Source organism: Trachypithecus francoisi, unplaced genomic scaffold, assembly GCF_009764315.1.
Source record: "Trachypithecus francoisi isolate TF-2019V2 unplaced genomic scaffold, Tfra_2.0 Lachesis_group15, whole genome shotgun sequence".
Classification (NCBI taxonomy): domain Eukaryota; kingdom Metazoa; phylum Chordata; class Mammalia; order Primates; family Cercopithecidae; genus Trachypithecus; species Trachypithecus francoisi.
This window is the reverse complement of record NW_022681460.1, coordinates 112851332-112878819: the sequence shown is the minus strand read 5'-3', so window position 1 is coordinate 112878819 and position 27488 is coordinate 112851332. Positions and strand designations below refer to the sequence as shown.

General features: G+C 63.6%; 2 protein-coding genes across 7 annotated transcripts in view; one reads left to right on the top strand and one right to left on the bottom strand.

Moving 5' to 3' along the window:
- TRAF7 (TNF receptor associated factor 7) lies at positions 1-21689 on the top strand. Of its 6 annotated transcripts, none has more exons than XM_033236135.1 (21): positions 1-150; positions 8200-8318; positions 8832-8889; positions 11055-11146; positions 14191-14307; positions 14835-14927; positions 15144-15177; positions 15769-15952; positions 16043-16171; positions 16740-16957; positions 17039-17112; positions 17345-17393; positions 17477-17604; positions 17829-17911; positions 18686-18725; positions 18883-18999; positions 19084-19206; positions 19418-19537; positions 19633-19764; positions 19849-19968; positions 20144-21689. In XM_033236135.1, the coding sequence occupies exons 2-21, from the start codon at positions 8238-8240 to the stop codon at positions 20156-20158; spliced, it is 2007 nt and encodes a 668-aa protein (XP_033092026.1). In that variant the 5' UTR covers positions 1-150; positions 8200-8237; the 3' UTR covers positions 20159-21689. The 6 variants fall into 6 exon arrangements, with proteins under 6 accessions (XP_033092026.1, XP_033092024.1, XP_033092029.1 ...); XM_033236133.1 differs by having other exon boundaries at positions 16043-16177; XM_033236134.1 differs by lacking the exon at positions 1-150 and adding an exon at positions 6275-6407 and having other exon boundaries at positions 16043-16177.
- The window catches only part of CASKIN1 (CASK interacting protein 1), a 19660-nt gene continuing 12916 nt past the window's right edge, over positions 20745-27488 (bottom strand). Inside the window, exons 15-20 of the mRNA XM_033236132.1 lie at positions 27249-27359; positions 27064-27165; positions 25234-25372; positions 23088-25094; positions 22391-22805; positions 20745-22206 (exon numbers count right to left, since the gene is read on the bottom strand). Coding sequence (XP_033092023.1) covers positions 22110-22206; positions 22391-22805; positions 23088-25094; positions 25234-25372; positions 27064-27165; positions 27249-27359 — 2871 coding nt within the window. The 3' untranslated portion in view covers positions 20745-22109. The remainder of the gene's footprint in view (positions 22207-22390; positions 22806-23087; positions 25095-25233; positions 25373-27063; positions 27166-27248; positions 27360-27488) is intronic.

The window sequence follows — 27488 nt, the reverse complement described above, 5'->3', positions numbered from 1 at the left end:
CGGCCCCGAGAGGTGGGGAACTACAAGTCCCAGCGGGCGCAGCGGCCGAGCGCTTCCGGCTCGCGCGTCCAGTCCCTTTCCCGGCCGGCGGCCGAGGGGGCATCATGAAGCGGGCTGGCAGTGCTGCCGCTCCTGGGCGGCCGCGGGCGGGTGAGTGTCCCCGCGGCGCGCCCGGCCCGGAGCTCGCGCCTCGGGGCTGCGCAGTGGGGCGGGATCGGGCGCGTCGAGGTCGAGGCGAGGCGAGGCGAGGGGTCGGGCTGGGGTGGGGGGGGCGGGGCTGAGACGGTCGGGGTCGGGGTCCGGGTCGGGGTCGGGGTCCGCGTCGCTGTCCGTCCTCCTGTCAGTTGTCCGTCGCTCGCTCCGTCGTGTTCTCGCGCGTTCTTTACTCATTCCTTTTTCTTGCATTCCCCAAGCCGCCCGGGTGCCAGGCACTGTTCTGGCCACCGGGAGACTGCGGAGAACACGGTCCCAGTTCTTCTGTGCTCGGCGTCTGCTGCTGGGTTCCCCAACCTCCACACTATCGACCACGCGGTCCGGGTCGCTCTTTGCTGCGAGGGGCTGCCTTGTATATTGCAGGACGTGGAGCAGCCTGCCTGGCTCCTGGCCGCTGACAGTAAACACCCCCTCTTCCTCAATTGCGATAACAAATGTCTCCTGCGGGACAGCTCCCCATTATTCCCGATCTAGACAGACAGGGTGGTGAGATTGACAGGAGATAGTCAAAATCATGGGGAGCGACGGTATATTCTGTGAAAGAAAGAAAGAGGGTGCTGAAAAAGTGAGTACTGGTCGGGGGTGGGGGCGGCGCTACCGTTAGCCAAAGGCGTGATGGAGAAGCAGCCAGTCCCGGGACACGCAGGAGGAGCGTTCCAAGCAGAGGGAGCCCGATGTACAAAGGCCTGGGTTGAGAAGGGGCCTGACGCACCCCAGCAAGCCCTGGCAAGTGGAGAGGAGAAGTCTATGAGGCCGGACCAGGTTCACAGAGTGCATGGCGGGGGTGGGGGCGGGGTTATTGTGCTTTCAAATGAGTTGGGTTTGAGGAAGCGCTGGAGAGGCGGGTCCGATCTAGGTCCGGTGAGGACCTTTCTAGCTGTGTGTGGACCACAGACTTCGGAGTTCACTGGGGAAGCAGGAGAGAGGGAGGCTAGGCCATCGTCTCCTAGTCCCCACCAGGGTCCAGCTGTCAAGATATGGTTGATTGTCTTGAGCCAGGCCAGAGTGGTCAGCTGGGGCTGAGTCTGAAGTCCAGGAGAGGGGCCTGCTGGATCCCACCCTGCTCTTGGGGGTGGAGGGCTGCTTGCTTGCTCAGGAATTTCAGGCCGCGCAGCCTGTCTGCCCACCTTTCTCACCACCCCTCCGACCCCTTCCTGGGCACACACAGGCCCCCTAGCCCTCGCCAAGTGAGGAGCCTCCCGTTTCCTCATTCCTTCTCTTTGGACTTCTCCCTTCCTAGTCCCCTTTCCTGTGCCTCTCTGTTGGGAATATCCTGACTTCACTGCTCTGGGCATTCATAGTTCTCTGTGGAAGCCCGGGGCCCCATGTCCTGATGGGGAGCAGTGGTATGGGTAGCCTGGTCGAGGGAGGGGAGGGGCCAGGAGTCGGCACCCCAACCTGATGCCCCGACCTGAGGGTCTCTAGTGAAGTGACTTCCACTGTAGCCCACTGGGGCCGAGTGTCACGATATTTCTGGAAGTGAATGGAAAAGTTCAGGGTCTTTGCATCCACCAAAAAGTGCCTTTGGCAGATTGAGTGGCGATTGGTGGGGCTCCTGCTCCTCTGTCTGCCTGTGTCCCCTACCAGGTTCCTAGCTCCTCCTGGGTCAGATTCGCGTTCAGCCATCACATGTCCCCACCCTCCCGCATAGGGCCTGGCACCCCATGGTTGGTGTGACTCTCGGCCAGCTAGTTGGACAAGGAATGAGCAGTTTGGGGAAAGGAGGAAGATGCGGTTGAAGGGCCTCCTGGCCAGGAAGCATAGACAGCCTGGCTCTGGGATGCAGCCGCTCCCCGGCTTGGCATGGGACTGGCTCAGGCACTGCCAGGCCTCTGGATGTGTGGCAGCCGTGGACGAAGCAAAAGGAATGGGACTCTGGTCACCACAGCACAGCCTGGGCCGGCCTCTCCGCCTTCCTCAGTCTCCATGGTGTGCTCAGAGGAGCTACTGTCTGGGGCACCTTCACTCTTAACCAGTGCATCTTCTCTTGGCTCCTTCCAGACGAGGGTCCGGCTTTACTCCATTTTTCGAGAAACTGGAGACCGGGAGGGCAGGTACATAGCTGTGAAGTGGCAGAAGTGGAATTTGAACCGAGCTCTGTCTGAGCCCAGTGCCCGTTGCTTTGACCATGGTGTCACAGCATCTCCTGGACCGACGCCCTGCGGGATCAGGGAGGGCGTGTGGGGAGGGCCAAGAACTGTTGGCTGTGTGTGTCTCGGTCCGGCCTTCTCGGTGGGTGGGCACCGAGGACTTCACCAGGCCCTCTGTGTGGCTCATGCGGGAGGAACCTGTGGAGAGGGACCCACCAAGCTCTTAGGCTTCTACAGATCCCCCGCTGTCCCCAGCCTTGCTCCCTGGAGGAGGAGGGTGCAGCCAGGTGGCGCAGGTGAAAGGGGAAAGCGAGCACTGGAGGCTGGGGCTGGTTATGTGCAGACCTGGACACCCTCACCCAGCTGGAGGAGGCCAGCTGCCTGGAAACTTGAGATGGAGGTGACCCAACCCCAGAAGCACCCAGGTGGGAAGTGGGGGGCAGCGACGCAGAGGGCCAGGACTGAGGGGCGTGGGACAATGTGGGAAAGGAGGTGGCAGTGCGGTGGCATGCTGGCATGAGGGCGCTGGGTGGCTGAGTGGGTCGGACAGTCTTTGCCCTCACGTTCCTGTTGCCTCTTCGGGCCCAGATCTGGCCAGTGTTTGTGTCAGCTCCTTGCTGCTGCAGAGCAGAAGGAAGGAGAGAGCCCGGGAGACTGAGCCACACAGGAAGCAAATGAGAACACAGAGCAGGACTGGGAGACATGGGCTCGGGGGCGGGGGGTTGGGGGGCGCGCACCGCTGCCCTTGGCTCTTGGGCAAAGCTCATGACCTGTTTCTGAGAGTCTGAGGCCTACTTGACTTGGGTGAGAGCCAGGAAGGCACTCCCCAGCCCGGGGCCGTGAAGCTAGGGTCTCTTCCTGTGCCCTAGGATACTCTCCCCACTCTGGATCCCAGCAGCCTCATCCTCCAGGAAGCCCTCTGGACTTCCCCTTGACTGGCCAGGTCCCCACACAATAAACAGCCATGAGATACGGGGAAAAAGGACTGAGAGATGTCGCCAGCCCTCAAGGGGCCAGAGGGGCAGCAAAAGGAATCTTTACTGTGAAGTTGGGGTAAAACCTTGGTCAAGCTGGGGGGACCCCCTCCCTGGAGCAGAGGGAGCTGTGGACACTGGAGAGGCTTGGCCAGGGCAAGACAGGCTTGGAGGCTGAGTGGATGCAGCAGGAGCAGAGCTGGGGGGGAGTTCGGAGGCCTCTGCAGAGCTGGGGCTGTGGGTGTGGGGGGCAGGGACAGGCGAGGGGGCGCGGTGCTAGGAGGGATGGGGGGCCAAGCCGGCCTCGGACCAGGGCCTGCTGGGGTTCTGAGGGGATCCTGAGGACCAAGGCAGGCAGAGGCCAGGGACACCCCAGGGGCCTTCGACGTCACACCCTGCCTATTTGGGATGGAAAAAACGTTCTAAGGGATGTCAGGGAACAGCAGCGGAAGTGCGTGTGGCTTTGCTATGGCAACCAGGCCTGTTTCTATAGAATTTAGCGGCCTGGGCTTGGGCCGGGGGGCTGAGGCAGGGGCTAGGCTGAGTCAGGCAGTCTGTGGGTGCCCTGGGCAGGCTCTGTGATGCCAGTGGCCATGCTCGGAGCTCTGGCCACAGTCCAGCCAGCCGGCCACACACAGCCCTGTGGCAGGCGGGGCACAGGCTCCTGGAGCCATCCCAGGCTCCTCCCAGGGCAGTTGCAGGCCTCACAGGCACACCCACCCATGGCTCGCTCTACACATATTCTGTCTCTTCCTGTGCCCTAGGATACTTAGGGCAGGGGACCCCCATACCCCACCTGCCCTGGGTTGCTAGAGGAGCTGCTTTCAGGCTGGGCCTGGCCTCAGCAGGGAGCTGCATGTGGAAGCCCCCATCGCCCCCACTCAGCAGGGCTCCCCTGGGCTGCTGCCAAGTGGGCGGGGACCCCTGACCCACATCCCCTCCAAGTGTGTCTGCAGGGAAAGGGGTGGGTGTCCGCATCCCACGTGCCCCCAGGGCGATGCCCCAGCAGGGCCCTCTAAGCCCAGCTTGTGGGGGCTGGGGAGGGGCTCCTGAGGGGTTTGCTGAAGAGGGGCTGGGGTGGAGGCAAAGAGGGGCTGAGGAAGACTTCCGCTTCCTTATTGTTCAGTGGGTGCCCCCAGGGCCCCGGGAATCCCTGCTATGTGGATGTGGGGTGGACAAAGACCCTGGGCCTGAATCCCAGTTTCAGGTGAGGTCAGGGAGGGGCTGCCCTGTGTTGGCCCTGGGAGGAGGGGACAGTGGGGAGCCAATCCTACCCTTCTCCTCTGTACAGTGCCGACCCATGCACCTGGTCCCTGAAGGTCAGCACTGGCCTTCCCCAGGGTGGATACTGTACTTCCTCAAGGACTTTTCTCTTTCAAAGATCGAATCCCCCTGGAGCATCCAGCATGGGTAGTGCAGACGGGGCGGGCGGTGTGGACTCGGACGGGCGGTGCTCAGGCGGACGGTGTGGACGGGGCGGGCGGTGCTCAGGCGGACGGTGTGGACGGGGCGGGCGGTGCTCAGGTGGGCGGTGTGGTGGACATGGAAGGAGGGGCAGAGGGGCGGCTGGTGGGGAAAGCCCTTCCTCAGCCCCTAGCTGCCCCTGTAGCTTCTCCCGGTTTGGGAAGAGGCTCCGATGCTATGGCGCACCCCCCACTTCCCCAGCGCTGGGAACTGGGGGGTGGAGAGACCTGAGCACTAGAGGGGAGTTCTCAGTCTGGCTGACAGTTTCCTGCTCGGCCAGCCCCAGCCTTGATGAGTGTGGGGTGGGAAAACGGCACCCTCCCTTTGGGGGACAGGGCACACCCCTAGGACAGCCTCCCAGCCACAGGGTACCAAGCTATTGCACGTCCCAGCTGTGGCCCGAGGGGTCCTCTTCCTACTGGGGAAACTGTTATCGCAAAACCCAGCCCCTGGGACTGGCCTGAAGGGAGGCCTTGGGCATCTTGCTCAATTCCGAGGTGCAGGGGTTGGATCCTGCCTTAGGGCGGGACACAAACGTTCCCTGGCCTCCAGCCCTGGGGTCCCTCCCACCTCCCTGTCCCTGGCTGGGGCTGAACACTGAACCCAAGTGAACTGGGAAGCAGCGTTGTCTGTGCAGAGCATCCCCCTCCCTCCACCCCTCCCCCCTCCACGCCCTCCCTCTCCCACCCTTCCCTCCCTCCGCCCCTTCCTCCCTCCACCCCTCCCTCCCCCTCCCCCTCCCTCCACCTCCTCCACCCCTCCCTCCACCCATCCCTCTGCCCTCTGTCCCTCCCTCCCTCCCTCCGCCCCCCCTCCCCCTCCCTCCCTCTGTCCCACTCCCCTGGCTCTTGGTGGGGTCTTATGCACCCTACAGATCCTGTGGTGGTGTCCCCATGGCCTGGCTGCTGTTGGCCAGCTGGGACTTTGTGGCTGATTTGCACGTCGCCCTGTGTGCCTTTCTGTTGACCTCGCTTCAGAGTGAGGGGGAAGCCAGACACCTGCTCTTCCAGACTGAGCAACAGGCACCGCAGCCAGCCCGACCCATCCTGGGGCAGTGCCTGCTGGGGTCCCGGCCACCTGAGCCCCGGGCAGGCATCACTGGCAGGGCTCACAGCTGACCCTGGGGTCCTGGAAGCCTGCAGTGCAGGGAGCCAATGGGTTTGTAAAATGCAAGTCAGTGTCTCCTAGCGGCTGCCCAGTGATCCCCTCCCTGCTCGCATGGGGCAGGAGCCAACCTGGGGCTCCCAAAAGGGCTGCACCTCCCGAGCCGAATCGTGGAGCCCTGCGGTTCAGGCTGTCGGGGCCTTACCCCAGTTGGGACATCTTCACCCCAAGCATGATGGCAAAAGGCAAGCCCTGGCCAGCTCTCCCCGACCTTCCTGCCAGGAGCTGCTGGAGATGGGATAGGCATGTGCCAGGGCAGAACAGCATTCTAGACACACCGCAACCACACCTCTGTCCCAGGGCTGACTCCTCTGAGCCTGGCTGCAGGTGTGTGGCACTGCCCACACTCAGGAGCCCCTGCCTCTTCCACAAGAGAAGTCCCCTGAGAGCCCAGTCTGGGACACACAGGGCCGAGCCCCTCGAGTCGCAGTGGGACCTGGGGGAGGCCGAGGGAGGCTTTGGCCAGGCCCCATCTCCCAGCACCATGGGATGCACAGACCAGGTGGGTCTAGGTGGCTCGCGGCACTGCCAACTGCAGGGGCTAAGATGTCGGGTTGAGGCCTGAGTCCCGAAGGCTGAGTGGCTCCAGGGTGGGTGGCCTTACAGGTGGTGTTGGAAGGGACAGGTAGGCCTGGGCAGCCTAGAGAAGGGGAGAGGAGACAGCAGAGGTGGTAGACAGTCTGGGAGCCCAAGTGCAGGGAACCAAGGGCTTGAGAGCCAGCCCCTCCCTGCAGACCTGTAGGCCGGGCTGGGGGGCCCCAGGCCAGACTGCGGCCATGGTGGTGGGTGAGATGAGTGGCATCTTGAAGGCGCATGCAGGGCAGGCATTGCCAGAGGGGCCCAGTCAGGAGGGACTGATGGAGGAGGTGCTGGAGCCAGCTGGACTCAGTGATGCCCCCTGAGCTGTGCTCCCGCTGGGTAGGGGGCAGAGACCAGCTCTGCCACTTTCTTGGCCTGGGACTGGGGCTCTCCTGCTCTCTTCAGGTCCCTGGGGCCTTGGTCTGCAGCCTGGCTTCCGCAGGGTGAGAGCAGGGCCGCAGGGGTGGGCTCCCTGCTGCTGCGTCGTCTCCAGAGCAAGCTTGTTCTGAAGGCTCCTGCCTTGGGAGCTGAGCCGTGGTGTGTCCTCACGGGCTGCCGTGCACGGGCCTCGAGGTAGACAGTGTGGGTGGGCCCAGGACGGGAGTCCTGGGGGTGTGGCTTTCCTCCTCACAGGGACCTCAGCTTCAAGCCGGGATCGGTGGCGGCTCTATCCACAGCCAGCAGGAGACAGGGCTGTCTCAGCCGCGCTCTGCTGGGCTCCTGGCTTGCAGGCTGCCTGGGTCCTGAAAGTGGGACCTGCTCGGGAGGATGGGTGCCTGCTGACAGAGCCTGGTGCCCCACAGCGGGGAGGGTGGGCGTCATCCGGTACAGACAGCCCCTTCCCCAGGCTCTGTCCTGGGTGTGACCTGTTGGCTGGGTCTCCTTTTCCCTCTAATGTCTACCTTCCCCTGCAGCTGTCCCTGGGTCTGACGAGCACTCCCAGCACCCACGGAGCAGCCACATCTCCCCCAGGCCCATCAGCCCCTGTCTTCTGGGGAGGGTGATTCCTGTGTGCCTTCTGCCTGCCCCCCTCCCCCACCAGCCCCTGAGTCCCTGTGGCGCGGTGGGGAGTGTGTGTGACCTGCGCAGGTTCCAGGGGCGGATTCGTCTCTCTCCTGCAGTTTTTTCCGTGCAGCGCAGTTTGTGCGGAGTTGGACTCCGGTGACCTCCCCTGCAGGTTCTTTCTCTGGGGTGTGGCCGGTGTCTCCCCCTCTGCAGCCTGCTGCTGGCTGGGTCCTGACCGCACCTGCCACGGCAGGAAACACATTTGTTATGCCTTGGCTGGTCCCTGTGTGACTGGATCCTGCCACATGGCCCACACCCTGGGCCTACCCACCAAGGCCCAGCCTTGGCCCCAGGGACATTCAGCCTGGAGGTGACTGGCTGTGACTCAGGACTCAGAGGAGTAGAGAGAGCCGGGCAGGGGTCCCTCCACCTTGAGGAAGAGCTGGGTGGGCTCTTCAGGAGCTCAGAAGGGCTAAGTCTTGAGGGCCGGTGATGCAGAGCCGCCTGCCCGCCCGGGCCTCTGTATGCCTGGGATTGGTGTGAAGGGCCTTTGCCTCCTAGAGGCCTGCCTGAGCCAGTGCTGGTGGTGGAAGGCGGCTGCGGTGGCCCCATGGTGGTCCAGAGCAGGTCTGCATACTTGCAGTGGCCCGGCTGGCTCACAGGGGCCTGGGCTCCATCTCTCAAGCCCCTCATTTGTGCTCCACCCACAGGAGATGCTGCCCGAGGACCCTAGATGCCTCTCTAGAGCATGAGCTCGGGCAAGACTGCTCGCTACAACCGCTTCTCTGGAGGGCCCAGCAACCTTCCCACCCCAGACGTCACCACCGGGGTAAGGGCATGCCCCAAGGGTAAGGGTCTGCCCCCTGCATGCCCAACATCCCCAGGACCCCCCAGCATGCCCCAGGGACCTGGTGCTTCCTGCAGAGCTCCCAGCGCAGTCCCCTCCCAAGCTTGGGTCTCGGGGGAGCTGGTGTGTGTGTGTTAGGCGTGTGAGTGCTGCGTGGCCTGGCCCAGTCGCGTGTGTTAGCCGTGTGAGTGCTGCATGGCCTGGTCTGCTTGTGTGTTAGCCGTGTGAGTGCTGCATGGCCTGGTCTGCTCTTGTGTTAGGCGTGTGAGTGCTGCGTGGCCTGGTCTGCTCGTGTGTTAGGCGTGTGAGTGCTGCGTGGCCTGGTCTGCTCTTGTGTTAGGCGTGTGAGTGCTGCGTGGCCTGGTCTGCTCGTGTGTTAGGCGTGTGAGTGCTGCGTGGTCTGGCCCAGTCGCATGTTAGGTGTGTGAGTGGGCTCCACATGTGCATGTCCTCCTTGTGTCCGGGAATGAGCCCAGGTCTCCATCCTCCCTCTAGACCAGAATGGAAACGACCTTTGGACCCGCCTTTTCGGCCGTCACCACCATCACAAAAGGTGAGCCCTTAAGCCGAGGCCAGCCCAGGCTGGGAATAACTGGGGCACCCCCACACCCACCCTGCTAAGGACTGAAGGGCACTTCCTGGTGAGCCGGTGTTGCGTGCCAGTGCTGGGTGTGGGCAGCCTCACATGCCAGCCTCTGTCCTCACAGCCTCTCAGCCTTGAGCCTCCCTGCTGGACAGGAGTCGGGTGTCCTGCTCCTTGCGCCTTGGTGACTGTGCTGTGCCCTCTCTCCCTACCCTCTTCATCCCCTCTCAGGAGGCTGCCCTGACATCTCCAGCCCCACCACACAGCCCTGTCCCTTGTCACAGTGACCCCCAGCTTGTCCCCAGTCTCAGGCTTCTGGCCAGTCTCTGAAAGGTCCTGTGTGCCCAGAGGTCCTCTCTCGAGCTTGGGCCTAGGGCTTCAGTACCAGTGCTGCGGTTGTAAAATATTACTAGGAAGAGAGAGAGAGAGTGGAAGAGGTCCATACGTCTGGTTTGTTTTTTTGAGATGAGTGTCACTCTGTCACCCAGGTTGGAGTACAGTGATGCAATCTCGGCTCACTGCAACCTGCACCTCCTGGGATAAGTCCTCCTACCTCAGCCTCCCAGGAAGTTGGGACCACAGGCACCACCACACCTGGCTAATGTTTTTTTTATGTTTGGTAGAGATGAGGTCTCACCATGTTGCCCAGGATGGTTTCAAATTCCTGGGCTCAAGTGATCCTCCTGCCTCAGCCTCCCAAAGTGCTGGAATTACACGCGTGAGCCACCACGCCAAACCCAATAAATCTTCACCTGCACATGACCACTGGGCGGGGTACATGACGGAAACCTGAAGTTTCCTTGCTGCTTCTCAGCCCTAAACCCTAAGAACCAGAGTGCTGCGCGTTGAACGCAAGCACCGTGCTCAGGGAGACCGTGAGGAAGTGGCGGCACCTTCTTCCCGAGGTGCAGGGCCAGGGACCCTCGTTCGGGGCAGGGGCTCTGGAACGACTTTGTTCTCTCTCCTTGCTGGCACTCTGCCCTTTGTAGAAGCACACCAGCTGCTAGTTAGTTTTTTAACTGCTCTGATAAACCTGGCCATGGGGTCACAGGGCCGCCAAGGACACCTGCTCACAGCAGCGCCTCTTTGCTGCCGGTGACCCCCTCAGGGGCTCTCCAGGGGCCCTCTTTTTTTTTTTCTTGGATGGTTCTTTTGGAGGAAAAAATAAATATCATCCCTAATCCAACCCCCACAAAAAATGGTGGGTGCCTTTTCATCTACCCTTAGAAGCCCCATGGCCCCTGTCACACGGCAGAAGGTGCCCAGGATGGGGCAGGGCACGGCTGCTGTGCCTGGCCCCTCGGCAGCAGGGATGGGCAGAGCCAGGCAGCGTGCCCCCAGGTGCCTCACCTGGCCCCTCATGACAGATGGGGAAACCGAGGCTCAGTCACACGGCAGCCTGTTGAGGCCTCGATTTTGAGCCCAGCACTGTTTGTGACATCTGAGCCTGGCTGGTCCTGAGTCCGGGAGGTGGCTCTCTCTGGCTCCCACGTGGACTGACCGGCCCTTCCCAGGGCAGCCCTGCCCTCTGGCCCTGGCCACGCTGGGGTGACGTGCGGGCAGGAGGAGGGAGGGCACTTCAGCTTCTGCCTCAGAGGAGGCCACCAAGGCTGGGGCCACTTCCTGGTCCTGGCTGTGCTGGGGACACCCGGATGCGGTCCTGGCCCTTCTGTATCCCAGCCCCACACCTCGGCCTCAGCTTCCCCCTCTGTGAGTGGAGGCTGTCAGGGAACTCACCTGGCAGAGGTGCCTCAAGAGGCACATAAAACAGCATCACCAGCCACTGCCAGGCGGCCTTCAGAGTGACGGCTCCGTGTTGGCCATGGGCCTCAGCTGGCTCAGGCTGGGGTGCTGGGGAGCTTGTAGAGGCCCTGAAAGAAGACCCTGCCTGGGGTAGGCAGGGCTGGGGCTGGGGCTGCTGGACTCAGCGCTCGGACTGTCCAGATGTAGACCGAGCCCAGCATCCACGCTCCTGGCACTGCTTTGACCTTGAGAGGGAACCCAAGCTTCCCCGGCACCATCCCTGCACACTTTTCTGCCTGCCTGGCACTGGGGAGGGCTGTGAGCACGGGCCCCACCTCCCTCGCATCTGCTGACGGAGCCCCCACTCAGACACCAGCCCTCTTGCCTTGCAGCCGATGGGACCAGCACCTACAAGCAGCACTGCAGGACACCCTCCTCCTCCAGCACTCTTGCCTACTCCCCGCGGGACGAGGAGGACAGCATGGTAGGTCCCCACCCCGCAGGAGCCCGTGTGAGCCTCAGCCTCCCCCCACCCTCCCTCCTGGGGGACCCGGTCCCGGGAGGAGCTGACAGTGAGCTGGTGAGGCACAGGACAGGAACAGCACCTGTGGATACCCTGGGGCCTCAGCATGCATGGCAAGTGTGTGAGAAAGGAGGCTCCTGTGGCTGGACTGTGGGTGGCAGGGGGCAGCCAGTGAGGGCAGCGGGGCCCGATGGCATGGCACCTGCAGGCCAGAATGAGGCATATTTGGCTCTATCTTAAAGGAGGTGGAAGCCACAGAAGGTTCGATCAGGATAACACAATAAAACATATGCTTTGAAAGGTTGCGTTTCCCATCCTGGCTAACACGGTGAAACCCCGTCTCTACTAAAAAATACAAAAAAACTAGCCGGGCGAGGTGGCGGGCGCCTGTAGTCCCAGCTACTCGGGAGGCTGAGGCAGGAGAATGGCATAAACCCGGGAGGCGGAGCTTGCAGTGAGCTGAGATCCGGCCACCGCACTCCAGCCTGGGTGACAGAGCGAGACTCCGTCTCAAAAAAAAAAAAAAAAAAGATAGGTTGCGTTGCTGCTGGGTAGGGAATGAGCGGGGTTGCTGGGTCCAGGCAGGGTTTGAGGAAGGGTCCTGATGAGAGGAGGGAGAGGAAAGGTGTGTGGACCTAAGTTGTGGGGACACCAGAGGGAATGGGGTGGGGGCTGCGGAACCTGCGCCAAGTGCTGGGGGAGCCAGATAATTCCCTGTTGCTGGCTGTGTTGGGGGGCAGAAAGGTTCAGGTCAGTCGGGGGCTGGCTGCTGAGCCCTGTGGCCAGGGTCTCAGTGGTCATTCCCTACCATCCTGGTCAATGGCACTCATTGCTGGGCTCTGGGCCTACCCAGGGAACAGAGGCCAACTCTGCCCTGGGCATGAAGGACCAGCCTAGCAGGGGGTGGGGGCGTGTGGGGCCTCCCTGGCAGCTGCCTCTCTCCAGTGCCTTAGACACCAGGTGTGGTGGCCCTGCTGGCCCTCTTGGGACCGAGGCCTTTTCCTTTTTCCTTTCTTTTTATTTTTTTTGAGACGGACTTTCACTCTTATTGTCCAGGCGGGAGTGCAGTGGTATAATCTCGGCTCACTGCAACCTACGCCTCCCAGGTTTAAGTGACTCTCTGGCCTCAGCCTCCCGAGTAGCTGGGGTTACAGGCATGCACCACCACTGCCGCTAATTTTGAATTTTTCGTAGAGACAGGGTTTCTCCATGTTGGTCAGGCTGGTCTCAAACTCCCGACCTCAGGTGATCCACCCCCCTCGGCCTCCCAAAGTGCTGGGATTACAGGCATGAGCCACCGCCCCCAGCCTTCTTTTTTCATTTCTAACAGTAAGAAGAAAAGATTTCTTTTGTTTGTTTGTTTGTATGTTTGTTTGTTGAGATGAAATCTCGTTTTGTCACCCATGCTAGAGTGCAGTGGTGCAGTCTCAGCTCAACTGCAACCTCTCCCTCCTGGGTTCAAGCCATTCTCCTGCCTCAGTCTCCTGAGTAGCTGGGATTACACATCCGTGCCACCATGCCCAGCTAATTTTTGTATTTTTAGGAGAGATGGGTTTTCACCACGTTGGCCAGGCTGGTCTCAAACTCCTGGCCTCAAGTGATCTGCCCACTTTGGACTCCCAAAGTGCTGGGATTACAGGCGTTAGCCACCTTTCTCGGCCAGTAAAGAAGTTTTTAATTAATTGAACAAACACACCCGTGTGCCGGGTGCTAGGCCGAGGGCGAGTTGGGTATGTCTGGGCCCCTGCCTGCTTCAGTTTCCACAACCCGAAGGCCACGCATCCACCGTGCTTGTGGTTCCCATAATCACCTGCTATCCCCATGGGTCACCATGGCTTTAAAGAGAGGCGGGTATCTTCTCTCTTTGCCCTTAGGCCCACACAGGGAGTCCCCCTCCTGCCCTTTCCCCTGCCCCCCAGGCCTGGCCGCCGTTAGCCCCCACGCCCAGGAGGGTGGGAGACTCTGGGGTAGCAGTGGGCAGGCCGGGGAAAGTGGGTCCCGTGCCAGCTACTGCTCTGCTGTCACCTCTGGGGCTCTCCCTGCTGCCATGGGGCCTTATGACTCACTTCCTCTGACTCCCTGCTGCTCTCCACGTGCTGTTTCCATGCAGATGGGCCCTTGGGACCTGAAGGGAGGTGGGCACATGGGACACAATGCCCCCTCTGCTGGCCTTGGGACTGGCTCTGCCCCTGTGCTCTGTGGGTTTCATACCCAGGGCTGCCGGCAAAGGGGCCAGAGGCTCAGCAGAGCAGCAGCAGGGCCCCAGGTGGCCGTCCGCTGGGGCTGGGCCCCTCTGCAGTCAGAGCTCCGGGAGAGGAACCTTGGACAGCGTGGCTCTCGGAAACTTCTGGAGATTTCCAGGCTAGAGGGGAGGAAGGGACAGTGTCTGCCCCTCCCCCAGACTCCCTTGTCGGTAGCTCAGGCAGAGGCAGGCACCTGTGTCCCTCACTCCTGCCCTCGGGAAGCTCAGCTGAGGTTCTCTGGGGGCCTGGCCCTGCCTTCCTTCTGAGCCTCCCAGCTGGGCCTGGTGTACCCCACCAGCAAGGCCAGACAAGCAGCCAGACCCGGGGGGCACCTGGAACCCAGCCGCCGCTCCCTGCCAGCCTTCCTGGCCCTTCCATCCTGCGGTCACAGCCTCGGCTGCCCGGGATTGGCTGGTAGAGATGCCCCCTCACAGCCCACATTCCCTCACGGGAAGCAGGAAGCCGCCCGGGTACGTGGAATTGAATAGCAGGAAGTCTCTCCATTTACACAAAGAGAGGTGGCAGGCGTGAGCGGGCAGCCCAGCACCCCGGCCCAGGCCGCCCAGGCGGGCAGGCGGGGACCTGGGCTGCATCAGCTCCCCACACCCACCCACGGCCCCGTGGACGAGGAGAGTGCCCGCAGTGACCGGGGTGGCCCCAGGGGTGCTGCTACCCTCCTGTTTCTGCCGGGCTGGTTCCTGTCCTCCCCAAGGCTCTGACCCCGTGCGGAACCCCCTGACAGGCGCCTCTCTCTCCGCGCAGCCCCCCATCAGCACTCCCCGCCGTTCTGACTCTGCCATCTCCGTCCGCTCCCTGCACTCGGAGTCCAGCATGTCCCTGCGCTCCACATTCTCACTGCCCGAGGAGGAGGAGGAGCCGGTAGGTGTGGGGGACTCAGCGCAGAGCGGCTTCCAGGGCTGTCACTGCAGCGGTAGCACGGAGGCACCGTCCCCTCCGCCATGCCAGCCCAGCTCACAGGGAGGGCGGCTGGAGCCTGACAGGAACCGCAGTGCTTGGTCCGTGGTGGGGACTCGAGGGGCCAAGCTGAGTCCCCTGGGCATGTGCCCCACTCCCCTTTCTCAGGGCTGCCCGGGAACTGGCAGTGGGCAGCACGGGGCTCCGGCGGGGCCCTTTCCAGTCTCACCCCAGGAAGGAGGCAGGCGAGGGCGGCCAATACTGGGTAGCTGGACTCATCCTCCTGGGCTGGGCCCTGCCTCTGGGGCCACAGACCTCGCTCTCCCTCTTGGGCCCCGATCAAGCCCCCCAGCTCTAAGCAGGCCTCTCTCAGGACGTGCCCCCGTCCTCAGAGGATAGCCGGGCCTGGAGCGAGAGTACCTGGGTGCCTGGGTGGTGGTGGGGCTGAGGGTGGCCTCCCGCCATTGCCTGCCTTTCACGCTTGGTTCCAGGAGCCACTGGTGTTTGCAGAGCAGCCCTCGGTGAAGCTGTGCTGTCAGCTCTGCTGCAGTGTCTTCAAAGACCCTGTGATCACCACGTGTGGGGTGAGTCGGCCCCCCTTCCCAGCCCCCATGCTGCCGGAGGCCCCCACAAGACCCCAGGCCTCTCAGGGGCCGGGGCTGCTGGTCCCTGGCCTCGGTCGAGGCCTGGTCTGGCTGCATTGGGATTGGGGTGCAGTGAGGCCTGTGGCTGCCATGGCCATGGACTTGGGAAAAAGAGGACCCTGTGGCTGCCCTCAAGTCCGCCCTTTGCCTCCACAGCACACGTTCTGTAGAAGATGTGCCTTGAAGTCAGGTAGGCTCGTGCCCCAGCCGAGGCCTGGCACTGACCGTGCCCCTGGCTGCCAAGCAGAGATGGGTAGTTTCTCCCTTGTCCGCCGCACAGCGACCGGGCCTGTTTGGTCTCTGCTGGGGGTGGGATGGGGCTGCAGCAGTCCTTGGGATGCTCAGGCTGAGGCTCAGGCCCTCCATGAATAGAGTGGGGACACCCCAAATTCTAGTGTGTCCAGACTCAGAGACCCCACAGCAGGTGTGGGCCGAGGCTCCCCAGGTCAGGGTGGATACCCTCTGGGGAGGCCTTTCTCACTGGTGAGGCTGTCGTCCTCCCACATGGCGCCCACTCCTGCCTGCCTGTCCACACTCTGCTCTCTGCCCTCTTGGCCCCACCCCACACTTTTCCGGGCACAACTGAGAGTATCACAGGTGATACTTCCTCACCACCTGCTGCTCCTTCTTGGTGGCCCACCTGTGCCCCCGTTCCCATGTTGCATGCCTCAAGAGGGGCAGATGGACAGGAGATCTGACCCCCGTTAGAGGCTCATGCCCACTCCGGTGAGGGAGCATGTTCCAGGCAAGCCGTCGGGGTCAGTACGCCCTCCTCCCCCAGAAAAGTGTCCTGTGGACAATGTCAAACTGACCGTGGTGGTGAACAACATCGCGGTGGCCGAGCAGATCGGGGAGCTCTTCATCCACTGCCGGCACGGCTGCCGGGCAGCGGGCAGCGGCAAGCCCCCCATCTTTGAGGTGGACCCCCGAGGGTGCCCCTTCACCATCAAGCTCAGCGCCCGGAAGTAAGTGCCCCTCCCTGGGCACCTTTGCCTCCCTGGGGGCTGCCTCTCAGGGCTTTGGCTCAGGCCTCCCCACATCCCACCCTGGCACAGGGACCACGAGGCCAGCTGTGACTACAGGCCTGTGCGGTGCCCCAACAACCCCAGCTGCCCCCCACTGCTCAAGATGAACCTGGAGGCCCACCTCAAGGAGTGTGAGCACATCAAATGTCCCCACTCCAAGTACGGGTGAGTGGGGGGCGGGCGGGGGCGGACGCAGTCCCTCCACAGACTCCGCTAAGAACCGCCTGCTTGCTGGTCCCGGGGAGGTGGGTCGGAGCTGGGACCACACCGGGGTCTTGTAATCCTCTCTGAGGCCCAGGAGCCCAGCAGAGGCCCGAGGCCCTGGAAACACAGAGGAGGAGCCGAGGGCGTCCGGAAAGTGGGCATGGACGCTCCCGCAGCCCGCCAGGCATGGGTGGAGTTGAACAAATGCTGGGCTTGAGAGCTCTGGAGAGGGAGGTGGGGGTGGGAGGAGAGGCAGGAGCCCAGTTCTTCAGGGCAGGGAGGCTGCCGAGGGGCGTGGTTTTATCCTCAGGGAGGGAGGAACCCTTAAAGAGCTCTGCAGGGGTGACGTGATGGGACCTCACTTGTGAAGCTGCCCAGGGGTAGCTGGGTGGGGAGGAGGGGCAGCTGGACCTGGGGTGCAGTGGCCACAGGGCTGGAACATTCGAGGGGGATTCTTGGGGATAGGGAGGCATCAGCAGGGACCCACCAGACAGGCAGGTGGGCAGCTGTCCTGTCCCCGCAGGTGCACGTTCATTGGGAACCAGGACACTTACGAGACCCACCTGGAGACTTGCCGCTTCGAGGGCCTGAAGGAGTTTCTGCAGCAGACGGACGACCGCTTCCACGAGATGCACGTGGCGCTGGCGCAGAAGGACCAGGAGATCGCCTTCCTGCGCTCCATGCTGGGCAAGCTCTCGGAGAAGATCGACCAGCTAGAGAAGAGCCTGGAGCTCAAGTTTGGTGAGGGTGGGCACTGGGGCAGGTGGGGGCCTGGCCACTGTGCCGGGCACCAGTGACACCCCCTCTCCTCCTGCTCCTCAGACGTCCTGGACGAAAACCAGAGCAAGCTTAGCGAGGACCTGATGGAGTTCCGGCGGGACGCGTCCATGTTAAACGTGAGCGGGCGGGGCTGCAGGGGCTGGCTTGTGAGACCCAGGGAGACTGGTGGCCCTGGCAGGGAGGCCTCCCCTGGCCTTGGCTCCACTAGTCAAGATCAGGGGTCTGTGTGTGGCAGGGGCTTCTGTCGCCCCTGCTCACCCCTGGCCCAGGGCAGCAGGGGCAGAGAGGCTGCACTGGCCCCACAGCAGCCCTGCCCACCTGCCCTCTGCCCCGCCCTTGGCCCTGCAGGACGAGCTGTCTCACATCAACGCGCGGCTGAACATGGGCATCCTAGGCTGTGAGTATGGGCCCGCCGCGGCTCCCACCTGCCCTCCCCCTGGACCCCTACGGGGCCCTCATTCACTGCTCCCATCTCTGCAGCCTACGACCCTCAGCAGATCTTCAAATGCAAAGGGACCTTTGTGGGCCACCAGGGCCCTGTGTGGTGTCTCTGCGTCTACTCCATGGGTGACCTGCTCTTCAGCGGCTCCTCTGACAAGACCATCAAGGTAGGCGGAGTCCTACCTCAGTCTCTGCAGCCTGGATGGGTTGGGCACTACTGCATGCCTGGCACTGCCAGCCAGCCTATGGGTGGGACCTTCTCGTGGGCGGGGCTTTCTCCCATGGGCGGGGCTTTCTCCCATGGGCGGGGCTCCCTTACTCATTCCTGTCATGCTGCCCCTTGGCACTGGGCTGACCTTGCTGGGACCCACTGTGACCCTCGTCTCTGCAGGTGTGGGATACATGTACCACCTACAAGTGCCAGAAGACACTGGAGGGCCATGATGGCATCGTGCTGGCTCTCTGCATCCAGGGGTGAGTCCAGGCACGTGTGTGACCAGTGACTCCCAGGTCAGGAGATGTGGTGCTGCTACTCCGTGGGCCGTGAGCCATGAGCTCGAGCCTGTGTAGCTATGTGTGTGCCCCACCTGTAGGCGCCCTCCACCCGGAGCAGCACTAGCTCCCTGGGCAGCAGTGTGTGGGCCCTCGTGTGACCTGCACCATCTCCGAAGTTGTGTGTTCCCAACAACTGGCGTAGCCAGCCTCCCAGCAGAACCTTGTCCTGGCCCCAGTGCTCCTCGTGCAACCAGAAGATGGGGGGACCTTAGGGAGTGAAGGCAGGAGCTCAGCTCTCCTCAGCCTGCAGTCAGAGCCCAGGGCATAGGGACCACGGAGCAACTACCTTGGCCACCTTCTTGCCGCCAGGTGGCCTACCTGCCTCCTGTCTCCTGTCGTGAGGCTTTGTGGGAGCGAGCGAGGAAGCGTGTGCGTGAGAGATGCTCGCTTTCAGGAGGCGGCAGCTTGACTGCCAGCAGCCGGCCCTGGGATTGACTCAGTGCTAACGGGCGGGTAATTACCTCCCGGCTCGCTGTCAAATGCTTTCCAGGCAGGCATCAGGCTGGCTCACCCCTTCCAAGGTTCCCGTGTGGAGACTGGAAAATAGGCTGGAGCTTAGGGACACAGCAGTGGCCTTGGCCCTGGGCCACGCTGCTGGTTCCTGATGGTTGGCATGGACCTTGGGCCCTGCCAGGGCGGTGTCAGCAGGGACACAGCTTCTCCCACCTTGACACATTGTCTCTGCTTCCCCAGGTGCAAACTCTACAGTGGCTCTGCAGACTGCACCATCATTGTGAGTGGGGCCTACAGGCGGGTGGGCAGGAGGCAGCCCAGGCCTGCCTCAGTATGCAGGTGGCCTAGGGACGTGTTTCTCCCCATCTGGGCTCCGGACTCCAGGCTCCAGGTGACAGGGCTTGGTGCCCTGAGGCTTCCGGTCCTTCCCCAATCAGGTGTGGGACATCCAGAACCTGCAGAAGGTGAACACCATCCGGGCCCACGACAACCCGGTATGCACGCTGGTCTCCTCACACAACATGCTCTTCAGCGGCTCCCTGAAGGCCATCAAGGTATGGGTGGAGGGTGTGCCTGCGTGTGTGAGTCACTGAGCTGTCCCCTGCCCGCCCAGCCCACAATTGTAGCCATCCCTGCAGGTCTGGGACATCGTGGGCACTGAGCTGAAGTTGAAGAAGGAGCTCACAGGCCTCAACCACTGGGTGCGGGCCCTGGTGGCTGCCCAGAGCTACCTGTACAGCGGCTCCTACCAGACAATCAAGGTGCACCTGGGCACACCTGGTGGCCACAGGGCCTTGTCCCCTACCAGCACTTCCCAGACCAGCACCTGGGGCTCCATCTGCCCTGTTCCTACCTTCGCACATGCCCTGGCTGGGTGGGTGGGCTGCCCAGTGGTGCTGAAGCCCTGGGGGTGCAGGGGCCCTGGGGGTGAAGCACCTGGCCTGGGACCAAGTGGCCCATGATTACTTATAGATCTGGGACATCCGAACCCTCGACTGCATCCATGTCCTGCAGACGTCTGGCGGCAGCGTCTACTCCATTGCTGTGACAAATCACCACATTGTCTGTGGCACCTACGAGAACCTCATCCACGTAAGGCCTGGGCGTCTGGGTGTAGGGTCAGACTGTGGTCCCATCTCCCCTGCCTTGCTCAGTGTCTTTGACCTGCCTGTGCCCACCCCTCCCAGGTGTGGGACATTGAGTCCAAAGAGCAGGTGCGGACCCTCACAGGCCATGTGGGCACTGTGTATGCCCTGGCAGTCATCTCGACACCAGACCAGACCAAAGTCTTCAGTGCATCCTACGACCGGTCCCTCAGGGTGCGTGCGGGCCCAGCGGTGGCAGGAGGCTCAGAGGGCGGGCAGCTGAGCTCTAGCGGGCCCTCACGTCCCATGTGCCCCCAGGTCTGGAGTATGGACAACATGATCTGCACGCAGACCCTGCTGCGTCACCAGGGCAGCGTCACCGCACTGGCCGTGTCCCGGGGCCGACTCTTCTCAGGGGCTGTGGATAGCACTGTGAAGGTCGGTGCCCATGGCTCGGGCCATTCAAAGGGGCTGCACGGGATGGAGCGGGGGTGGGAATGAGGAGCTGGCAGCCCCAGCATGAGGTGGTGGAGGGTAGGTGTGTGTGACAGGTGTGGCTGGGGCAGGGCGGCCGGCCGCAGGACACCTTGGTGAAGCAGCCATTTCTCTGCAGGTTTGGACTTGCTAACAGGATCCAGGCCAGGCCGTGGCTTCCCCTGGACCAGCCCTGGACCTGTCTGAACCAGGCTGGTCACATGGGGTGGTCTCGGGGTTTCTGCCTGCCCTGTGGGCACAGGTGGACAGGCTTTGGCAGCCGGGCAGTGCCCTCCCTGCCCCATGCTCGGCGAGCCTCCCTCTACTCGGCACTGTCCTCGCCGCCCAGCCCCTCTCTCTGGGTGCCAGGTACGACGTTTGCCCTGGCCCACCCTCCATCCCCACCCTAGATGGAGCGAGGGCCTTTTTACTCACCTTTTCTACTGTTTTTAGACTGTATGTAGATTTGGTTACTTCTTGGTGGAAATAAACACTCCACAGACTGTGGCTGTGAGTGGGGACAGCTCCTCGGGACAAGGGGGCTGTGTGTGGCCTTGAGGTTGGTGTGCATAGGCACTGGCTGCTGTGAGTGGGGGGGCATGGGGCGGTTTCCTCTGGTGGACCCCAGGACTTCAGCCCACTCTGGGGCCTCCCTGCTAGGAGGCAACTTGTCACACCCGAGTTGCTGGCCTTCGGACCCATCTCCCCCAACACGTGCCCCCAAAAAGTGAGCCAGGCACTTCTGTTTCCTGCTGTTTATTGACAGCCAACGGCAGCGCCTTGCCCAAACCTCCCCTCCCTGCCTGCTGGAGCCCAGCCTGGGCCGCCCGCTGAGGAGAGGCCTGGGGGGACAGCTGGGCACGTCCACTTACAGGGAAACACGGGGTGAGACAGCAGGAAGGGGCCCTGCACGCACGGACGCCACCTCTGCCAGCTGCCTCCGCCCGCCCCACACCACAATCGCTGGTTTTCGGCATTTTTAAAATTTTTTTTTTTTAAGAAACGTCAAAGTTGTGCCCAACACTGTGGATCAGCAAACACGATAGAGACCAGTCAGTACTTCTTGGAGGGAGCAGGGACAGAGAGAGGAAAAGGGAGGGTGCGAATGACCACACGACACAGCCTTGGACCATGAGCAGAAGCGTCCGTGGGAACTCCGGCGGGGTGGACGGGCTGCCTGCACAGGCCCCGGAAGAGGCCAGGCACGTCCTCAGAGGAGCTGCAAGCCTGTGGCCTGGCCTGCTACGTGCCGTGCTTCCACGTGGCCGCCACACTGACACACCCACATTCACCACACCCACCCGCGCCCCGATACAGCCACGCCAGGAGGAGGACATGGCCGCCAAGAGCAAGGCACAACCTCGAGTTCTTGCGGCGCAGAGAACTTAGGAGAGAAGCGCGGAGGAGCCCCCGCCAGAGCACCCGCCCCCGGGCCCCAGCCTTCCACCTGTACTAGCGGCCTGGGGCCTCCACTCTGGCCGGAGGGAGGAAGGACCGCTGGCAGACAGCCTGGTCCTCTTAACAGCTTTTGTCCGGAGCTAGATTCGTGTCCTTTCAGTTGGTAAATGGTTTTCTATAGAATCAATAATATTTCTTTCTTTAAATATATATTTGTTAGTTATACCTTTTTGTTTCTCTGGGGAAATCCGCCTCAGCTCATTCCCAATAAATTAATACTCTTGATAGCTTATATTCTGGGGGTGCGATGGGGGAGGGGGGCCCTGACCCTGGTCCCCTGTCCCTTGTGCTGCGCCTGAGCGGCTGACCGGGCGTCCCGATGGGCAGTTCTGTGCTGGGCCCGGGCCTGTGCACTGCCCCATCCCTGGTCCCGGGGCGCCCTCCCCTTCCGCACAGGCAGGAGGCCCTGCAGGTATTGCACGGGGAGCAGCAAGTGGGGAGGACGCGCGGGCGCGGGGTCTGCCCAGAGCCCTTGGAGCCCCCGGCCAGGCGGTCCCCGGTGGGCGCCCCGGCACCAAGGGCCGGAGTTGTGCTTGTGCGGGGCCCTGCCCGGCCGCTCGCGCCGCGCCCAGTCGCGCCCATCCTGAGGTATAGGTCAGTGTGCGGGGAGGGCCCGGGCGGCGCAGGCGGGCCCGGCGAGGCGGCGCTCACTCCAGCATGGCATCCAGCTGGTCGGCCAGGTCATCGAACATGCTGCCGATGTCGTCCAGGATGCTGCCCGTGCTCTTTTCTGCCGCCGAGTCGCTGCGGGGCGCGGGGCGCGGGGCGTGAGCGGGCGGGGTGGGCCTGGCCACGCCCACCTCGGTCAGGTCACGCCCACAGCCCGCTTCTCCGTCGGGCTCCGCCTACCGCACGATGACCTCGACCGAGCCCCGCTCACGCCCCGCCCATCTCTACCAACCCCCGCCAGGCCCCGCCCCGTACCTACCGCGGGCCCTGCGCGTCCTCCTGCCGGATTTTCTCCTCCACCGCCTGCAGCGCCGCGGCCAAGCAGGCGCTCGTCTCCTCCAGCTTCTGCCGGGCGCTGTCCCCGGGCGAGGCGCCTTCGGTCGGGGCGGGGGGCGCGGCGGCGGCAGCAGCGGCGGCGCGCGGGGGCTTGGCGGGCACGTGCAGCGCGGGCGCGCCGGGGGACGGGGGCTTGACAGGGCTGGCGCCCAGCGAGGGCGGCGTACCGGGCGGCTTGGCGAGGGCGGCGGGCGGCTGGCGCGCGGGCGAAGGTGCGGGCGAAGGGCCGGCGCTGCCCGAAGGCAGCCCCGCGGCCGCCTTGGCGGGCTTGGGCGCCGTGGGCGGCGGCGGCGGCTTGGGAGACACGGGCGGCGGCGTGCCGTGGGCGCGCTTCACCTCTGCGGGAAGGACCACGCTGGCACCGAGTGGACACGAACCCCGCCGCCGGGCCCCCTGTCCCGGCCTCCCGCGGCCTCCTCGTGCCGCTGCCGCCCCAGCGGACCAGGAAGGACCCTGCTCACCTTGTCCTGGATGGATGAGAGGGTCTGGGGACACGTTCCCACCCCACCTGGGCTTCCATCAAACCCAAGAAAAGGAAAACCCCTCAGACCACCGAGTAGAGAGGTGGAGCAGAGTCCTGCCGCCCCCTCACCCCACCCTGGCTGGCCCCATGCGCCTACCTGGGCTGCCAGGGCCTGGCAGCGGCACCTTCTTGGAGGTGGGTGTGGGCGAGCCCTGGATCTTGGGCATGGGCTGCGTCAGGACTGGCTTGGGAGAGACAGGCGGCTTGGCCGGCTTCCGGGCTTCGCCCTCGGGCGGGGGTAGTGGGGGTAGGTGCGCCAGGTCAGTGGGCGGGGGCTCGGCAGGTGGGGGCGGTGGGGGCAGCTCCGGAGGCCCAGCCTGCTCCGAGGCCGGTCGGCGGCGCACGGTGCCAGTGCCATTCTGGTAGACGGACAGTGGTGGTGGTGGCTCAGGCCCGGCCTCCCGCTCCTTGGCCTTGGGCCGGCGCTTCACCGTGTCAGACTCCGTCAGGATGAACTTGACGTTCTCCTGCTGATTCTGCTTGGCCCGGATGCGCCTCTTGAGTGTGGCACTGGCCTCCACCCTGGCTAAGGGAGGGCCCTCAACACCTGCCTCGCCCTTGGAGGGACCCCGAGGCCGCTGCCGGCCAGTGCCATCCTCCACAAAGAGCCCTGGGTCTGCCGACTCTCCAGGCCCCCGGCGGGCAGTGGCCAGAAGTCCGGTGACTGGCCCGCTGAGCGTGCGGCGCCGGTTCACCACCTCCCCACCAGGCCCGACAGCTTCTTTGTGTTTCACTGAGGCCAGCACGGTGGCCACGCGGCCCGGCTCTGGGCTGGCAGGGCGGGGAGTGGGGTGGCCCTCGGGAGGCCTGCGGGCAGCCCGGCCCCCACCCCCAATGGAGGACAGCTCCAGCATGGCTGCAATGCTCTTCACACTGCCAGCACTGCCCGTGTCCACGCTGCTGGCCAGGTCACTGGCCCGCCGGCACTGTGCCCGGACCCCCAGCAGGCCATCTTCAGGCTCGGCGTCCGGCACCGGCTCATCCACCAGGTTGGCACTGGCCAGGGCTGAGCTGGAGCGCTTGGGTGGGGGCGGTGGGGGCCCCTTCTTTCGGGGCCGCACAGCAAAGGACTGACTGCGGTTGACGTTCTTGTCAGCACCTGCGGGCGCCCTCACTGAGTGGCTGCGGCCCACGCGCCGCTGGACTGTGGCATAGGGACCTGCAGCAGTAGGCACCAGCAGCTCATCCCGCTCCGGCTCGCTGTCGGACGCTGCATAGCGATTCAGGCTGTGGGCTCGCTTCTTGGGCCGCCCTGGCTCTGTGTCAGCCTCGGGGGGCAGGCACAGTGTGGGCACAGCGGTCGGCACAGGTGGGGGCGCAGGCCCCGGGGCAGCTGGCCCCACCTCGCCCTCCACAGGCTGGGGCAGCACATAGGCAAAGCCGCGGTGCGTGGGTGACTGAGGCAGGGAGCGGGGTGACATGGGGCGCTCTGTTGGCGGCAGCAGCTGTGGGGTAGGCTTCACCTTGGCCGTAGCTGGGGCTGGACCATGAGGTCCCCCAGGGGCCTGGGGAGAGCCTGGTCGGGTTTTAGTGGGAGTCTGGGGGGGCGTGAAGTGGCTGGTGCCTGGTGGGAGGACCTGCCGTGGCTTGCCAGGCACAGGGGGCACGCTGGCCCTCTTGACGCTGTGACCGTGGCGGCCTGGCCGGGCCTCCTTGGGCGGGGTGCCGGGAGCTGGGCCTTCATCCAGCAGGTACTCCTGGCTTCGAGACATGGGGCTGCTGGGCCCAGGGGGCCCGTCGCCCAGCAGCTCCTGTGAGCTGCTCATGTGCCGTGCCCGACCACTCAGGCTGGACTCCTGCCGTGTGGTGGCCCTCGGGGTGGGTGGCAGATGGCTGGAGGGCTTCTCAGCGGTGGTCCCCACCTCAGCTGGGCCAGTCATGGCAGCCTGCAGCTCATCACTGAGCTCGCTGTCCTGGAAGGTGGTCATTTTAGGGGACTGGCAGTCGGCCGGTGTGGGCTCAGGCGGGGGCGGAGACTCAATGGCCATCACTTCAAGTGACTGGGGCGCCTTCCGGCGCAGGGGGCCCCCCTCATACTTGGCATATTCAGCCTTCTGCAGCTCTGCCAGCTTCCTCACAGCCAGCATCAGCTTCTTCTGGTGTCCTGAGTGGGGCGCAGGGGGCAGGTCAGGTGGACCAGGAAGCAGAGGGCAGGGGCTGGGCTGGGGGCTGGGGCTGGGGCTGGGGCTGAGCCTGGGGCTGGGGCTGGGAACTGAGGGCAGGGGCTGGGGCTGGGGCCTCACCCAGCTTGGTGATGCCGATCTCCTGCAGGTCCTCCCAGGTGATGTCGGTGATGAAATCGATGTTCTCGTAGCCATTGTCCACCAACACCTTGTAGTACTGGGCCAGGCCGATCATGGACAGCCACACGGCCAGGTTAGCCTACAGAGCAGAGACACAGAGGGGCCACCTGGGCTGGCTGCCCGCACCCTGCCCATCTACCTGGAGCTGGAGGAGGAGGGGGCACGGGGCCAGCAGGGCACAGACAATGACAAACAGATAGGCCAAGGTGTTGGCACCAGAAATGTAGGCAGAGCCTCGGCGCAGGCACCGGACACCGCATGCCACACATGGAGCACACGCGAACACACACGGCTGACCGCATCCGTAGGACGCCCTTGTCGCGGGGGGCAGAAGGCACTTTCCCACCCGGCCAGGCAGCCACAAGTACAGCACCATGGGGAGACACAAACACCCCAGAGTTGTGGACACAGATACACGGGTCCACACCTGGTACAGGAACACGCATATGACTTGCACGCTACGCTCCCAGCCATGCACAGGCACCAGCACCCCGTCCCATGTCACACTCTGACCTCTCACTCACACCAGACACAGGGCCACACACATACCACACAGCCACAACACACACACGTGCCAACACCCACATCGGTCTGCACCGAGAAACACCCGATCACTCCCTGAGCGGCATCCAGGCGTCCACACTCCCAGCTGGAATTCACTCATGCACCTGCTCTTGGCATACTCAGCCACCCCCAGGTGGGCGGCAAGGCCCATGGGACCCAGACCTGACCCCCAGGAGGACCCCAGAGCCACCAATTGAGTGGGGCAAGGCAGGGTGAGTGCAGACCCACACGCCAGGTGGCCCTCAACAGCCACCAATTGCCTCTCCCATTGGGAGCCCAGAACTCAATGTGAGACCCAGAGAGTCCACTTGGGTTGGGCTAGGCCTGGGCCCACCTTCTTCAGGCCCAGAACCATCCCACGGCACAGGCACCTCCCTTTTTGTTTTGTTTTGTGTTTTGAGACGGAGTCTCGCTCTGTCGCCCAGGCTGGAGTGCAGTGGCACGATCTCAGCTCACTGCAAGCTCCACCTCCTGGGTTTACGCCATTCTCCTGCCTCAGCCTCCTGAGTAGCTGGGACTACAGGCGCCCGCCACCACGCATGGCCAAATTTTGGTATTTTTAGTAGAGACGGGGTTTCACCGTGTTAGCCAGGATGGTCGCGATCTCTTGACCTCGTGATCCACCCTCCTCGGCCTCCCAAAGTGCTGGGATTACAGGCTTGACCACGGCACCTCCCCATTAATGACCACTGGCCATGGCATGTGCAGGTATCGCCAAAAATGGGGTGTCAGCTATTGGTGAGGGCCACACGTGCGGTAGAGCGCGTGTGCACGCATGAAGTTGGTGGGCACCTGTAGGGTATTGCATGCACGCCTGCTGTGCAGGGGCTGGCACGTGCCTGGGTGCGTGTGAGCACAGCCCCTGCAGTCTGCATGTGAGTGGCAGTGCTTGGAGGCCTGGTGGCTGAGGGTCTCTGTGGGGCAGCTTGCATGTGCAGGGAGTCCTGGTGAGAGCGTGGACGTGGGAAGGAGACTCTCCTGGCTTCAGGCTCCCTCGGCTCCGATGGCCCCTGGACAGCATCACCTCGCCTCTGCCCCAGTGACAGAATAGGGGCTGACTGGGAGGCTCCCTGCTAGCAGGACATCCTTCACTCTCCTCTCCCTCAAGACCCTGAGGGTGGGTGGGGGCTGTGGCCAGGGAGGCAGGCTCTCTGTCTGTCTGTCTGCCCGTCCTGGGCCCAGCCCCTGGGGTGCAGGTGGCCTTACGGGTTTGTGCTCAGGCAGCCAGTCGGGGATGCTTAGGCCGCTGATCTCTGCCGCAATCTTCTTCCGGTGGCCCGGCTTGGTGACACCAATGGCCGTGAGGTCCTAGGCAGAGGGGAGGCTTGTCAGCTGGGGGCTGGGCCCGTCTGTGGGACGCAGCTGGCACCGGCGGCGGGTGGAAAGCTCACCTCGGGGGTCATGCGGCTGATGGTGGGCAGGTCGTAGCCAGCGCTGATGAAGTTGGGGGCGTAGAGCTGCAGCTGGAATGCGGTGAGCCATTGGCTCACGGCCTCGGAGCTCTGGAAGACACAAGGCACCCACTGCAGGCTCGCCTGCCCGGCTGTGCCCCTGCCACCACAGCGCCTCCTTCTCTGCTTGGCCGGCCAGCCGTGCAGCTGCTGTGTCCGCTGTCCGCTGCTCCATCTGCA

Coding starts and splice junctions, on each gene's coding strand:
- TRAF7 (XM_033236133.1), top strand. CDS start 8,238: ATGAGCTCGGGCAAGACTGCTCGCTACAACCGCTTCTCTGGAGGGCCC. Junction 8,890..11,054: donor CGTCACCACCATCACAAAAG/GTGAGCCCTTAA, acceptor CTTGCCTTGCAG/CCGATGGGACCAGCACCTAC. Junction 14,928..15,143: donor CTGTGATCACCACGTGTGGG/GTGAGTCGGCCC, acceptor TTGCCTCCACAG/CACACGTTCTGTAGAAGATG.